The sequence below is a fragment of the Salmo trutta genome, chromosome 20, assembly GCF_901001165.1.
Source record: "Salmo trutta chromosome 20, fSalTru1.1, whole genome shotgun sequence".
Lineage (NCBI taxonomy): Eukaryota > Metazoa > Chordata > Actinopteri > Salmoniformes > Salmonidae > Salmo > Salmo trutta.
Window position 1 is genome coordinate 51214454 of NC_042976.1, and position 15535 is coordinate 51229988.

Below are 15535 nucleotides of genomic sequence, written 5' to 3' on the forward strand. Positions count from 1 at the left end.
TGCCAGTATTGGTTTGTGGTGGAAAATAGACGGCTACAAATAATATAGATGAGAACTCTCTTGGTAGATATTGTGGTCTATAGCTTATCATGAGGTACTCTACCTCAGGCGAGACTTCTTTAATATTAGAAATCGCGCACCAATTGTTATTTACAAATAGACACCAGACGTAGCTTCTCTGTCCTGCCGATGTATGGAATACCCAGCCAGCTCTATAGTATCCGTGTCGTCGTTCAGCCACGACTCGGTGAAACATAAGATATTACAGTTTTTAATGTCCTGTTGGTAGGATATTCTTAATCGTAGATAATCCAAATTATTTAATTATTTTCCAGTGATTGCACATTGGCCAATAGTACGGGTGGTAGTGGAAGTTTATTCACTCGCCTATGTATTCTCACTCGGCCTCTTTTTATCCGTCTTTTCTTCACGCAAATGACGGTGGTTTGGGCCTGGTCTCGAGAAAGCAGTATATCCTTTGCGTCGTTAAAGAAAAAATCTTTGTACAGTTCGAGGTGAGTAATCACTGTTCTGATGTCTAGAAGCCCTTTTCGGTCATAGGAGACGGTTGCAGCAATGCAAATAAGTTACAAACAATGCAAATAAATTAACAAAATAGCACAGTTGGTTAGGAGCCCCATAAAATGTCAGCCATCCCCTCTGGCGCCATTACACATGCTCTATATCATAAAGCTGCTTATTACTGTAACGTTATATCAATAGCCTACAGTCGCATCATGCAGCCCATATACTGTGTGTTTTGATTTCTAAGATATTCTACGGTTTGTATCATTCACAACTAAAGTTGTAGTACCTGTTTTAAATGATCACTTTTATACTCAACATACTGTAGGTACTTCATATGCGCACTTGCTCTGGAATGGAAAAATATTATTTCCATCTTATTCTGCTAAATTCAATTATATTCTTCTTACTATAAAATCATATAATATAAAATAATGGAACGGGACTTATAAGCATATATTGTCTGCTAAATCAACAAGCCTTCAGCCTATGGCATGGAGCATAACCAGATAACATAGAGTGGATCAACTCATATTCTCTTCTTCTGAAATATACTTTCTACATATCATGTTTCTTTAGACCTGCCTAAAATAAATAATGGATTTATTGTGATAGTGTATATTAAATTGTTTTATTTGACTTTTTTGACATGTAAATGTTCCTAAGGCACGCATCAGCAGCTTGTATGCGTGGAGGCCCGGAGATGCTAAAAGCAGTTATCTTAATTAACCTTTGCATGACCTTTCATGACTGCCACAGAAATATTAGTAATACGTTTTAATACAATATATCTGCCTTTACAATACCTAAGCCCTGTGTCGTTGAACATAGTTCTGCAGGAGGATTATCCACAGTGGTGGACTAAGCAGCTTTTGGATGGCTATTACTGTAACATTATATTACACTGATCCTAATGGGAGTATCTCTTTATCTGCTGATACTGTGGTAGCGTGTTCCTGTGCAGTGTCCTTCAGTGTATGGGTGCATGCAAGCTGAATTTCTTAGTGCTTAGTGTGCTTTGTGTGTACTTAGTGCTTAGTGTGTATTTGTGTGTAAGCATGCTGAATACCTGAATGCTGAGTGTGTATGCGTGCTGAGTATGTCTGTGTGTGTTTGCATCTTCAGTGTGTGTGTGTTTGTGTGTGTGGGTGGAATTCCTGAAGGCTCAGTGGTAGCCGTCTCTAGAGGTCTTTCCCGGGCTCTGTGTTTGTTTGATGCTATTTGATAGCATTGTGCTTGTTCAGGAGAGAGGCCTATGTGTGAGACGTGTGTGCGTGTGTGAGTGAGTGTGTACGTACTTGTGTGTGTGTGTGTGTGTGTGTGTGTGTCAGGCATGTATGTGAAGCGTGTGGGAGAAATCAACACACTAGGGTAGTTATCAGAGGAAGGGTGTGATGTCTGCTGCTCTACTATAGAATATGGGGAGGCATACAAAGCCTGTATAGGCTATGCTCACCTTAAAGCTGTTCAACCACCCTTGGAGCAAAATGTATGTTCGATATAGGTTGTTTCTTTATTATTCAAGATGTATGTTTCAGCATTAACGCGCATCAGTGTGTTTATTGTATTACAGAGGATGCACAAACTAAGATCATATCCTGTTGTTCCAATGTTGGAATTGGCTTATAATTCTGCATGGTAATGGGCGTCTCTCAAACGAAGGCTGACCTTATTTCAACTCAATTACTATTCTATGAGACCTTTTATGGCTTAAGAAACACAAGCGCATTTCCTGAGCCTGGGATTCTCTTGGCACCCTGGGATTTGCACACACACCCCCCCAGGTTCAGGTCTGCCAGAGGGGTGTAGTGTATAGGCTAATTGATATTCTCTCACGCTGCCCTGGGCTTCTCCTAGGAACTTCTCTCTACAGTGTTGCTGACAGGGAATGTTCCTACACTGCTACAGACTTAAAATAGGATCAAAGGATGGAAGCGTGTGTGCATGCGTGCGTGTGTGTGTTAAAGAGAGAGCAAAAGATAGTGGTGTGTGTTACCAGCATGCAAGCTGTCTGCAGTCATCATTCTGCCTCTCTTGCTCTCTCTCATTTTTATCTCTCTCCCTCTCTCTCTGTTATTTCCATTCAAGGAGAAAGAATAACATCAAAATGTTAGTGGAGTTTCTCGCTGTACGTGCATGGATAAAAACATCCAGTCTGAGTCTTGACATGTGATTGATTGGATTGGGAAGAGTCTAGGTATGACACTTAACTAATCACTGAGTGTAAAGGCTGCACTGCTGCAGGCCTCCAACTAATCTTTTGGCATTATTACACAGCTGTGCTCTTTCCTTCCTTTATAATCAGGTTCCCTGTGAACGTGTAAAAGTCTAATTAAATGGCAAAACCCCACAACCACAATTTACAGATTAAGCATCGATCCACTTGGCCTTTCGCTTACAGGGAGAGAACGGTCACAGCCTATTATGAGCACTGGTCAAAATCAGGGTCCTCTGTGAACATTATCTCCATGGTAATCTGTTTTGTTTAGGCACTTGAGGTGTTTTTATGATTTGCTCTCAATTTAACTGAATGTCAAACTCTGTGTGGTCTCTCTCTCTTTCTTACCGCCCACCTCTCTTTCCCTCACCATTTTCAACTTTCTTTCAACCTCCACCCTCTTTCTCAGTGTCACCCTCTATCTCTCGCCTTTCTCTCTTTCACCTATCTCTTTCTTTCTCCTATCTTTCCCCCCCCATCTCTCTCCCCTCTCTCACAGTCGCTGGACAGGTAACAGTATAAAAACATGTCCCCAGCTGTCGTTATCTTTATGTGAAGAGAAGTTTAGCAGTGGTTTGATCGTTAATGGAGGATTGCAAATTAGGATTTAATGGTTCTGTGGCCTATAGGTTGGCCCTTCTGGGCCACCGTTGGTTATTGTGTTTCATTAGTGTCTCGGTTGGAGGCTGTTGACACCTCCGGTTCGTCCTAGGCTGCGTCTGAAATGACACTCTATTCCCTATGAAGTGCACTACTTTTGACCTGGGCCCATAGGGCTCTGGTCAAAAGTAGTGCACTATATAGAAAATAGGTTGCCATTTGGGATGCAACCCTAATTCTATCACAGTCAGAAGGGCGTTGCTCCATCCCACTCACAACAGAGAGCCTTATTGTTCTGTGGCTACAAATATACTCCAATGACATATTTATTATGCCCAAAGGCCAATGCATGATGAGCATTTAAATGCTTTTATGGCTACGGCCGATAGGAAAACAAACCGTTTGCCGACCCATTGAATTCTAAGTAGTTATGAGAAGGAGAGCTTGTGAATAATCAATGTTTGTGTCAGTATTTGAGGGTTCTTACCATGACTTGCCTTTCGAGGTGTAATATCTGTAATCAACTTAATATGAACCGGGCAGTGTGAACTCAGATGTACTGTATGGCGGACGATTAGAATGATATTTGTAGGCAAGCTTTGATAAAGACCGATTGAGGTCGAAACGCGTCAGCTTTTTAATAAATAAGAGCATCTATGCCTTGAAAGAATTCTTGTTGTTGCAGTCTTTTTGGGAGATGCCATCACCTTGTTCATTTGTACCTGTTTGTCCAGATGGGATGTATAGTAACAGTAATATGTTGCCCAATAAAAGATAATTTCTTCACGTTCCCAATGTTTTGCAACATATTTTAGAGCTTGCTATTATGTACGATACACTTTGATCATTTTATTGCCCATTTCCATGGAAATTAATTAGGCGTTATAATCTTTTCAATTATCAATTATTGTAAAACAACAACAAAAATGCATTCTTGTATAATTCATGGTGATTTGATTGGGCTCTGAATTGAAGTTTAGGGCTAATATATGGGTCTCCTTTTTCAACGCAATCAATTGTCGTAGAACTTTTTACCCACGATCTCATTTGTATTATTGCTGTATAATTAGTCCATTCCATTATATCGATTAGATTGTGTTTTGAAGGTGAAGCAGTCCCTGTGTCATTTTGCACACACCAATATGAAACACTAATATGGACTCACAGAAAAAATGCAGTTAATCTAAGGACTACCTCCTAGTACCTCATTCACATACACTTTTTCACTCAGAATATTATGAGAGCAGTTTAAGCACCACTTAAGAAGCTTGCTCCATTTTCATTTTCTTCATAAGCTGCTTATGTACAACCCCCCACATCTAGAATACCTGATTAGCTTAGAGTATTAGACTTCTCAAACAAAACACACACACATGCGCACATGCAAGAAGGTACACATCCACACACAGATGCGGGCACACACACGTGCGGGCACAAGTGGACACAAACACACACACGGCCATGTTTTGCTGGCTAAGCCAGTTATTTTTAAAGACCCTGCATCTGATTGCCTCACTGGATGGACTAGTGACATTTCAAGACTTAGATTAAACCCTACAGTTTAGCAAAGAGCGATAGAAAGAAGGGAACGAAATGACTTAATTCTCTTCTAAGCAAAATCATTTCTCGTTTTTCTCATCTCAGTCTCGACCCTGAAAATGTTCTGACTCCCAATTTACAATTTACCCCATCAGGGAGGGGACTAGGAGAGAGGAGAGGCCCCCGGAGCGACTCAAATTAGTAGGAATAATCTACAGCCTTGTTTATTGAAGTCCCATCCGCTGACATTTTCTGTTCCTCTGCGGCAGGACATCTCGTAAGCACTAACGTAATTCTGAGGAAGAAGATTTGATAAGTGAATCCAGCCCTAATGGATCAGTTAGCTTTATAGTCTTCCTCTTGTCTGGCTTTTTGTTTTCCTCCCTGCATCTTAGATCCCAATATGTGCATTGTTCTTCCCGTGGGGAGGGGGTGGGGGGTTGTTACTGACATCCACAGTGGTGGTAACAGGTTTTAGTATACTAACAAGACCAACTCTGCTATTTCTGTTGTTTCTTTTTTGGCCAATTCTCATCAAGTTTAGAATATCTGTCGATTTAGCAATGATGTGTTGTCACAGTTGATTTGGGTGCCCTAGTAGTGTCTGATGTCAATTTGATTTGATTTTTGAAACTTCAGTCATACAGTGTAGTTGAGTATGACAGTCCCACTGTAGTTTCAGTCGGTATTGGTGCAATACGTCAGTTTTAAACAGAAAACAAACTTTACTCTTCTTCCTTATTTCCCCACCTTAAAGAGCGCATAAGTGACAAATTAATTTGAACAGTTTGGGGCGGACTGTCAGTTCACACTAACAACGTTATCTCCTAGTATAAGCTGTATAAATGGGGCAGAAATCATTCCAGGTCAGATCCCATGCAGTAAAGAAGGGCTCTTAGCCTGCTAGGGGTTGGAATGGGTCGGCCATGGAGTCCCACACTTTCCGAAGGAAAAGACATGTAGGTATGTGCTCAACTTTCTATCTACAGGACAGTAACGAATAGAACAGCAGAAAGAGTAGAAAACACTTGGTAAATATTTACTTAAAGCATTCAGGTATAATGCTTTATGACTTGTTATAAGTATGTATTAGCTTTTATAATGTCTTATAACAAGGTTTCTTTGTCTAATATTAAAATGTCAAATTTACTGGTACTTTATTACCTCAATGGGAGTGGGGGGTTGGTTTTGCAGCAGAATCCTCATCAGTATCTGAATGTAGTATGGTAATCTGGTTTAGACATGCAGGTATGCTCAATTATTTATTGGCAAGCACTATCTGAAGGTAGCTCACATGCTATGCAGCTTGATATCATTTTGAATTTCCTGTTGAGAATCCTACCCAAGCTTATCTTTCACCATGGCATAGACATATTCAACATAGATATTATATGGATTCAGACCGTTGCTTGCATTACTGCTGTAGAGACTCTCTACATGTATGTTTTAGATAAGTTTATGTCTCCACTCGGTGAAGGAAAGGCTTATCTATCCCCACATGCTGTGTCGACTCCTAAGTAGTGCTTAATGATTAACTAAAATATTGGTTATTTTCCGTTTTTTAAACAACTTATTGACTTACGTCGGTTCAATCATTTGAAATCCATTTCGTTTTGGGTTTTTCTGAGAGCTTAATACACACATTGCACAGTTTCTCTAAATCAGATCCAGCCTGAACTGTGTGATGTAGTAGAGAGTTGCAGTTTCCAACAGGCCAATGTTCTACATAGTTTAGTGCATAAAATGTGGTAACTAGCTACAATGACCATAATCCATTGCGCAGCTACTTGTCTAGTCTCTGTTTATTTTATGCCTGCTATGGAAGAGTCAGAAGAATGTGTGATCGTGAGGGGATATACACTGAGTAGACTCAATTTGTTGGGGCATGGACTCTATAAGGTATCAAAAGCATTCCACAGGGATGCTGGCCCATGTTGACTCCAATACTTCTCACAGTTGTGCCATGTTGGCTGGATGTCCTTTGGGTGGTGAACCATTCTTGATACACACGGGAAACTGTTGAGTGTGAAAAACCCAGCAGCGTTGCAGTTCTGGAAGCAAACCGGTGACCTGTCACCTACTATCATACCCCGTTCAAAGGCATTTAAAACTTTTGTCTTACCCATTCACCCTCTGAATGGCACACATACACAATCCTTGTCTAAATTGTCTAAAGGCTTTAAAATCCTTCTTTAACCTGTCTCCTCCCCTTCATCTACACTGATTGAAGTGGATTTAACAAGTGACGTCAATAAGGGATCATAGCTTACACCTGGATTCACCTGGTCAATTTATGTAATGGAAAGAGCAGGTGTTCTTAATGTTTTGTATGCTCAGTGTAGAGCACAGCTGTTGCTTCGCGACGTATCTCTACCTGAAAATACATGATCGAAGTGATTGACAGTTGGTATTCAGCAGTCATCGAAGTATGCCTTATTCATTTTGAAGAACTACAAAATAGTGATTTTGTCAGACAGCATATGTAGCAGCTCTATAGAGATGAGATGACTTGGAATGAAATAGTAGTCATCAAATAAAACAAATGTAATATACACAACAACTAAAATATTGTATTAAAGTAAGGTGAATAAATGATGGTTAATAAGTGATAAGCAGAAATGGGCAGACACTACCATCACGGGACTTGTATTCATTGTTTTATTCTGATACAACATTCAACCCAAAGAATAGAAACCGACATCGAAAGCCGTGAATATTTTTTTATAATCAAATCAACCTCAAAAAGCACTGATCTCTCAGCACTACTCCCCCAGAGGCGTATTGCTGGTAAAGCAGTAGTCTAATCCAGCCTGCGTCCCCCATATACTCTCCGTATGCTTCAGCCCTGCTCGAGACTGAGCAGTAAAGCATTGGCTGCATGCTGTGCAGGTTGCAGATGAGGACACAACATACTGCAGCATCATGCTCATTGTAACATTTCTATGCTGTAGCAATAGTTTTTATGGGTACGTTTTGTAGCTCATTGAACATCCTACTGTAATCTCTCATAAGTAATGTGTTCCTCTCAGCAAGCAGCTGGATATATATTGTTTTGTCATGTAATTCTCCTCGCTTCGGGGATATGGCTGTACGCTGATTTGAAATTATGTCCATGTATTGACTGTGGGAAATAACAATGCAGCAAATATGATTTGCAATTGGATCATTTATCTGTTCATGTTGCCATGTAATGATGGCAGTGGGTAAAGACAACAATTTAGATGCAGCCTCATACAGAAATAGCAATTCATTCGTTGTGCAAGAACATTTTTGAAAGACTGTCTCCACATATGGAAAACATAGTCCTGTCATGTTCTAGTAAACATTTGACCAAATTGCATTGATTTACAGTGCATGTAATACATTATAGCCAGACTATCATGTCATACAGTCTCTGTCCATATCTCCCTGCTACTGCACTGTGCCGGTGGTGTACTGTGTCTGTACCTACGTGTAGAGTCATTGTTGGGCTGACAGTGTCCGCTGCTGGCTGCAACATAAACTGCATTGTCTCCAACTGTGCATGTCTCTGCGGTGGCATCTGAGCGCAATCTATCCGCGGAGCATTTACGTGTGAAGACAGGCACCCCACACGTATAGACCGGTCACATGGGTATTGTTTTCCTCAAAAAGGTAGGGGTCCAAACTATTGACACCAGGAAATATTCTTATAAATAAAGTAGTCAAAAGTTTAGTCCCATATTCCTAGCACGCAATGACTACATCAAGCTTGTGACTCTACAAACTTGTAGGATGCATTTGCAGTTTGTTTCGGTTGTGTTTCAGATAGTTTTGTGCCCAATAGAAATGAATGGTAAATAATATATTGTTTCATTTTGGAATCACTTTGGAGTCACAAACAATATGTTTCCCATTCATACATAATATACCATTAATTTCTATTGGGCACAAAATAATCTGAAACACAACCAAAACAAACTGTAAATGCATCAAACAAGTTTGTAGAGTAACAGGCTTGATGTACAGTGCCTTCAGAATGTATTTGCACCCCTTGACTTGTTTGGTTTTGTGTTACAGCTTGAATTGAAAATGGATTAAATTGAGACTTCATGTCACTGGCCTATACACCCAGTCACTGCAAAGATACAGGTGTCCTTCCTAACTCAGTTGCCGGAGAGGAAGGAAAATGCTCAGGGATTTCAACATGAGGCCAATGGTGACTTTAAACAGTTACTGAGTTTAATGGCTGTGACGCCACAATACTAACCTAATTGACAGAGTGAAAAGAAGGAAGCCTGTACAGAATAAGGATGCATGTTTTAGAAAGAAACTATTCCAAAACATGCATCTTGTTTGCAACAAGGCACAAAAGTAATACTGCAAAAAATGTGGCAAACCAATTAAATGTTGTCCTGAATACAAAGTGTTATGTTTGGGGCAAATCCAAAACAACACATTACTGAGTACCACTCCATATTTTCAAGCATAGGGGTGGCTACATCATGTTATGGGTATGCTTGTAATTGTTAAGGACTTGGGAGCTTTTCAGGAAAAAAAAACGATATGGAGCTAAGCCCAGGCAAAATCCTAGAGGAAAACCTGCGTAAGTCTGCTTTCCACCAGATACTTGGAAATTAATTCACCTTTCAGCAGGACAATAACCTAGACACATGGCCAAATATACACTGGAGTTGCTTACCAAGATGACATTGAATGTTCCTGAGTGGCCTAGTTACAGTTTTGACTTAAATAAATGAAAACATAAAAACATTGCCACACTACAGAGGGTTATGTCGGTCCACAAATAAAGGACTAGTAAATGCCCATACTTTTACATTTTTATTTTTCAATTGTTTTTGTTGTTGTATATATTAACATTGTTTTTTTAATTCTGATTTTTCAGGGGGTGCTGCAGCACCCTCCGCACCCCTACATCCAGCGGCTATGTGGGAGTGAATACCTATGTAAATTAGATATTTCTGTATTTCATTTTCAATCAATTTGGGGTATTGTGTGTAGATGGGTGAGAGACAAAAAAATATATTTAATCAATTTTGAATTCAGGCTGTACTGCAACAAAATGTGGAATAAGTCATTGTGTGCAAGGAATATGGGACCAAATACTAAACTTTTGAATAGGCCTACTTTATTTAGAAGAATCTTTAGGGTGTCAATAATTTTGACCCCTACCTTTTTGAGAAAAAAATATCTTTCTTTGACCAATTGTATTCGTATAAAATAATATAATTTCCCAATTTTTGGGAGAATACAATATAGCTCAGTATTTGAATTATTTATTTTATACACTCATTATTGTGGATCTTTATCATGGGTGTCAATAATTTAGAACCCCGCTGTACATTTGATTTAAAAAGGTTAGATGGTTTTCCCTCTGAATATAAATAGGGATTGCATGCGGCATGCCCCCTCCCTCTTTAATCATCCAGAATATCTACCCCATGGCTAAAACATTCATTAGTAGGCCCTAAAATGACGCAGTGATTAAAAAAACCATTCATATCGCTGAATAATTTCTCTGACCGGCTCCCTAGCTTCCAGGTGCAACGTGAAAGAGAAAGGGTATGCATACGAATCCAGCCCTGGCCCGGCCATTTGGCAATGCATCTCGGCCCCGTATGCCTTGACATCAACAAGTGGATGCTCGATCGTGTGTGGAAAGAGAGTGTAGCCTAGAGCCCGGTGATGCCACTGTCCCCAAATGTTCCCACTTCTTTCATTAATTGCGGCGACAAACGGCAGATGGCTCTCTTGCGTTTTAATTTCTATCTGTGAATGTTGTCTCTGGAAATGATATCCATCTAACAGAGAAATATCGAATGATTTATGGTGTTGTTTTGTAGCATTGGAACCACCAATCCAGCATATGTTGAAGTTTCTGAAGTGTCTCTCCTGAATATGTCAATGTTTTTTGTGTAGCCTATGGTTTGCTCAACGAGTTATCCATAAATGAGCACTGTACGTCCTCAAACTGGGCACAGAAGTCTATTCCACGTTGGTTCAACGTAACTTCATTGACATGACGTGGAAACAACGTTGATTCAACCAGTGTGTGCCCAGTGTGTGTGTGTGTGTGTGTGTGTGTGTGTGTGTGTGTGTGTGTGTGTGTGTGTGTGTTGGGCAAAGGAATGAAGCGCTGAAATGAATGAGCCCGAAAGTGATTGAGAGATAGACGGAGCGATATTATTGTGAGATGAAATGGCGATAGTGATCATTCCTTTATCATGCATGTTAGCCTACTCGAGTTGCAGATTTTATTGACATTTTAGTCATTTAGCGGACGCTCTTATCCAGAGTGACTTACATGAGCGATTTGTAGGGTTATTAAGTGGCTTGCTCAAGGACATATCGACGATTTTTCAACTAGTCAACTCGGGGATTTGAACCTTTTGGGTTAATGGCCCAACGCTCTTAACCGCTAGCCTACCTGCCGCCCTATGTTTTTGCAGTTAAGCTATTCCTTCTGCTTAAGCACTTGAAGCACACACTTTTATTTCATTTGATTAGCGAGGAGTTCAATAGCCTACATTTTGATGTACCGTTTACGCTTTTCCAATAGGCTGCCTGACCAGGGTCATGCGTAGGCTACCGGGCAATAAATGCCTACACGGATACATGCAATGGTGGACGGTCCCATACACATTAAAACATATACAAATAGATGTATTTTCAGCCATATTTGTAACGCGCCTATGAAATGCCCATTGCAGTTTAGTTGCGAGCATGTTCGGAGCGGGGCGTCAGTTATTGCACAGCTGAAGACCCCTTTTATGTCTCAAATCTCACTACCGGCTCATAGCAACGCCTGAAGTGAGGGACTTGTGCTCGACAGGTCGAAAGAGAGGGAGGGAGGGAGGGTATTCTCCTCTTTCCTCTCCGAGGCGAGTGCAAAGGAGAGGGTGAGTGGTTAAGACTTGTTGATGTGGAAGATGGGTAGATCTATAGACGGAAACAAGAGTCACCCTTCATCGTTTTTCTTACAGCGCGGGATTGATGCCAAAATGCGCTTTTGCGCGGGAAAGGTGTGCTTGTGCAATGGTGCCTATAGATAGCCTATGTGTTTCCATGCGGGGTCTCCTATCCGGTCTTTTCGATTACGCACCTGATTGCTGTCTCTCCAACGAACGGTGGGTTTAATATGACATTCCCGACAGCCGTATTGTCTCCTCCGCATCCGGCAGCGTAAGTTTATCTATTTGTATGCAGTTGTCACACCGTCCAGACGTCATCCGCACAGGACCCGGTTAAGCTTAGGTTAGCCTACATTTTTTTTCTCTCTCTCCAATCGGTGTACAATCGCCCATGTTGTGTTTGTTTCTCTTTGACCACAATACCAATCTACAATGACAGCTCAGATGTGAAGGGAAATGGACTGTACAAAGAGAAGACGTGAAAACGCATCATGCAGCCATGCGGTCGGATAGGTATAGCTACCTATTGAATAGCTATATTGCTATTCAATAGGCCTAGATATAGCCACGTTTGATATTTACGTATTACTTTGATGTCGTATTTATCTTACTGACATGTATTGGCTAACATTTGACTCTCCAAGATGAATGGCCATTTCAGGAGCAGTGTTGCGTATTGAATGGTCAACTTGGCTAATATTTCTGCGTAAACGTCGTGTTATGCTATGCTGTACCCTGGCGAGTGAGTGCCCGTCGTCCGACGGCGATAATCACCCAGAAAAGCGCTTTTGTTTGTTTGTTTGGACGGCTGGCGGAACACGCGCGCACACACACACACACACACACTCAACACAGCGTGGCCACCGCTGTCCAGCGTGCTGAGTTCTGAATCCTGCACCGGTCTCCAGGACGAGAGGAGGGAAGGAAGACAAAAGGAGAAGAAGAGACAGGAGTGTGGGAAGGGGAGGCTACAACACACACTGGACATTTAGCAGGGGATGGAAGTGAAAATGTCACCCAATACATCGAAAATCAATACGCAGATATGACTGTTAAGCAATCTCGTTTGGGGTGAGTTTTTGCCAAGCAATTTCACCAACTAGACTCCTGATGAAAATATGGAATGAAATAATTTTATGACAACAGTTTCATGATTCTCACGAACCGTACAATTAATGATAACGCAATGTTTCATAAGCACTAAAATGTAGTGTCTGTACACTAAAGGCAGTTATCAAAAAGTAGACTACTATTTAAATATTCCTGATTCAACACCACGGACCGTCTAGCCGCCAATATGGGACTGTGACCGTGCTGCGAGCGACTAGAGGAGGTTGTTTATGTGGTCTGTGCTCCGTGTGCGGACGGAGTGCGGACCGGACCTGAGCAGCAGTGAGACATTGAGCCATGGCAGCCGCTATTGCCAGCGGTCTGATCCGGAAGAAGAGGGAGGCACGGGAGCAGCATGTAGACCGACCACCCCCAAACAGGCGGAGGAAGAGCCCCAGTAAGAACAAGGGGCTCTGCAATGGCAACCTGGTCGACATCTTCTCCAAAGTGCGTATCTTCGGCCTGAAGAAGAGGAGACTACGGAGACAAGGTGTGAGAAGTTGTGTGTCCCGTGTTTGTGAGGTGTCTTTTGTGACTTATGTGGGTAACGCATTGTGCTGTAACGTCAACCTTTTTATTCACATAATTCATTTGGGTAACCCCTCATTGGGAAGTAGGCAAACCATTAACATTGGTTTAATATAATTCATTCACTAAACTCACGAGATAAACCATTACAGTATCATATTTGCACTGACTATCCCATCATCCGTAAATGTTTAATGAAGGGGGAAAACACATGTGGTAGGCTATAGCCCAGGGTTCCCCAACTGGCGTCCTGTGTGGGACTTGGCCTGCAGGGGATTTTACTTGACCCCCCAAGTTTTCTAAGCAAAACATATATATACTTAAATTCTTAATTGTTGGACATAAAAGACTGTAAAAACACCAGGAAATCCACTATAAGTGATTTTAATTTTGTAAATCTGTTCTGAAGTGTTCCCAAGCATAATAGAGAGATATATGTGATTGTATACAAATCAAAGCAAGGTTTGAAATGATTGTTTTAGTCAAATATTAGATCTGTTTGGGCTTCTTGCGGTCAATTTGCAGTCTACAAATGATTTGTAATTATGTTCTAGCCCCGTCCTGCGGCTGAAGTTGATGATCCCTGCTATAGCGTGTGGCGGCCAATCCCATGGTTCTTATGGTTGACTGTAGCGGTCTGTTTGTTGGTCCCTCACAGGCAGGAAGGAGAGGAGAGAAAAAACAAATCTAACCCTGATTTAGCCTACATGCAATCTCAGGTAGATGACAGACAACAGACGAGCTGTGCGTGATGCTTTAGATCAGGGTTCCCCAACTGGTGGCCCATGGGCCAAATGTCTGAGCTGAAAAAAAAACAAAACATTGTTGGACATAAAAGACTGTAAAAACACCAGGAAATTTTCATTTTGAAAATCTGTTCCGAAGTATTCCCAAGCATAATAGAGAGACGTGATCGTATACAAATGTAAGCAAGGCTTGAAATATTATATCTCTTTGGGCTTCTTGTGGTCAATTTGCAATTTACAAATGATTTGTCAGTATGTTCCACCCCCCCGACCATCCGCTCAATAAAAAAATCGTCCTGTGGCTGAATCTAGTTGATGATCCGTTCTTTAAAACGGAGCTGTCACCACGTCTTGCTTGAATTGGCCTGTCCGCTTCGAAGCTCCTACATGCACACTGCTGGACTGATGAACTGCATTGTGCATATAACAAAGCCTTACACATCCCCAGAATGAACAACAGATACAATTAATTGCCATGAGACCTAAAAGGTTAATAGTTCCCTGATAAGAGGCTACGCCTTTCAAACATAATCTTTCCTCACATAACTGTATTGAACCTGTGGGCCACTGCCTTTCATTTATATCCTCCGATCCAAAAGCCAAAAACCCATACAATACACAGGCTTAACAGTGCTGTATTTCGCCAGCTAGACAGCATATTTCCATTCCTAGTCCCTGTCTGTCTGGATGCCCACTGCACTGTCCAATAACCCAGTTCTTCTGGCTTGTGGACAGAGATCCCAGCAGTTGCAGAAGGGACTTGATGCTAGACCATGCCAACAGAGAAGCCGGGGCCTAATAAAACCATAATAGGCGCTGTGGGCTTGGGTATGTGGCGTAGCTGTGTATCTTGGTACCTGCCACTGGTGTCTACGGGGGCAATCTGTCGCTAATAAATTCCAGAGTCAAAGACACTGATGCCAGGCTTATCCAGCGTGACAAATTACTCCTACAACGCCTTGACAACAACACACCTGCCAACTCAGGGTCCCTCTGTCTGTTTGTGTGTGTGCATGTGTGTGTATGTATTTGCTTGCTTGGGTGTGTGTTCATGTGTGCACGTGTGACAGTGACATTGCCCTGATAAGTATTGGCAAGCGATGCATTGCATTTGGCCTTTCTAAAACAGGTCCTCTGCCGTAAGACAATGCATTATAAGAATTACATGTAGTGGTGGAGAAAGCTAGTCAGAAATGTATGATTTGTTCTAGTTGCTGAGTGATAGAGTTGTAGTCAGACCACATGGCAAACATTTGGGCCACGTCCCAAATGGTACCCTGTTCCCTATGTTGTGCACTACTTATGGGCCCTGTCAATTTTTTGGCATTAGAAAGGGTGCTATTTGGGATGCAACCTTGGTTGTCACTCATCTTCATCAT

General features: G+C 41.5%; 1 protein-coding gene across 3 annotated transcripts in view; it reads left to right on the top strand.

The window, feature by feature from the left end:
- Positions 1–15535, top strand: part of fgf14 (fibroblast growth factor 14) — a 297252-nt gene that overhangs the window by 185705 nt on the left and 96012 nt on the right. Inside the window, exon 1 of one of the 3 annotated variants that reach the window (XM_029703649.1) lies at positions 5102–5159. The exons of 1 other annotated variant lie outside the window; for it this stretch is intronic. Coding sequence is in view for 1 of the 2 variants with exons in the window: in XM_029703648.1 (XP_029559508.1) it covers positions 13180–13372 (193 nt within the window). In the remaining variant the exon portion in view is untranslated. Of the gene's footprint in view, positions 1–5101; positions 5160–12721; positions 13373–15535 lie in introns of those variants that run through there. One more of the 3 variants, XM_029703648.1, reaches the window with a different exon arrangement.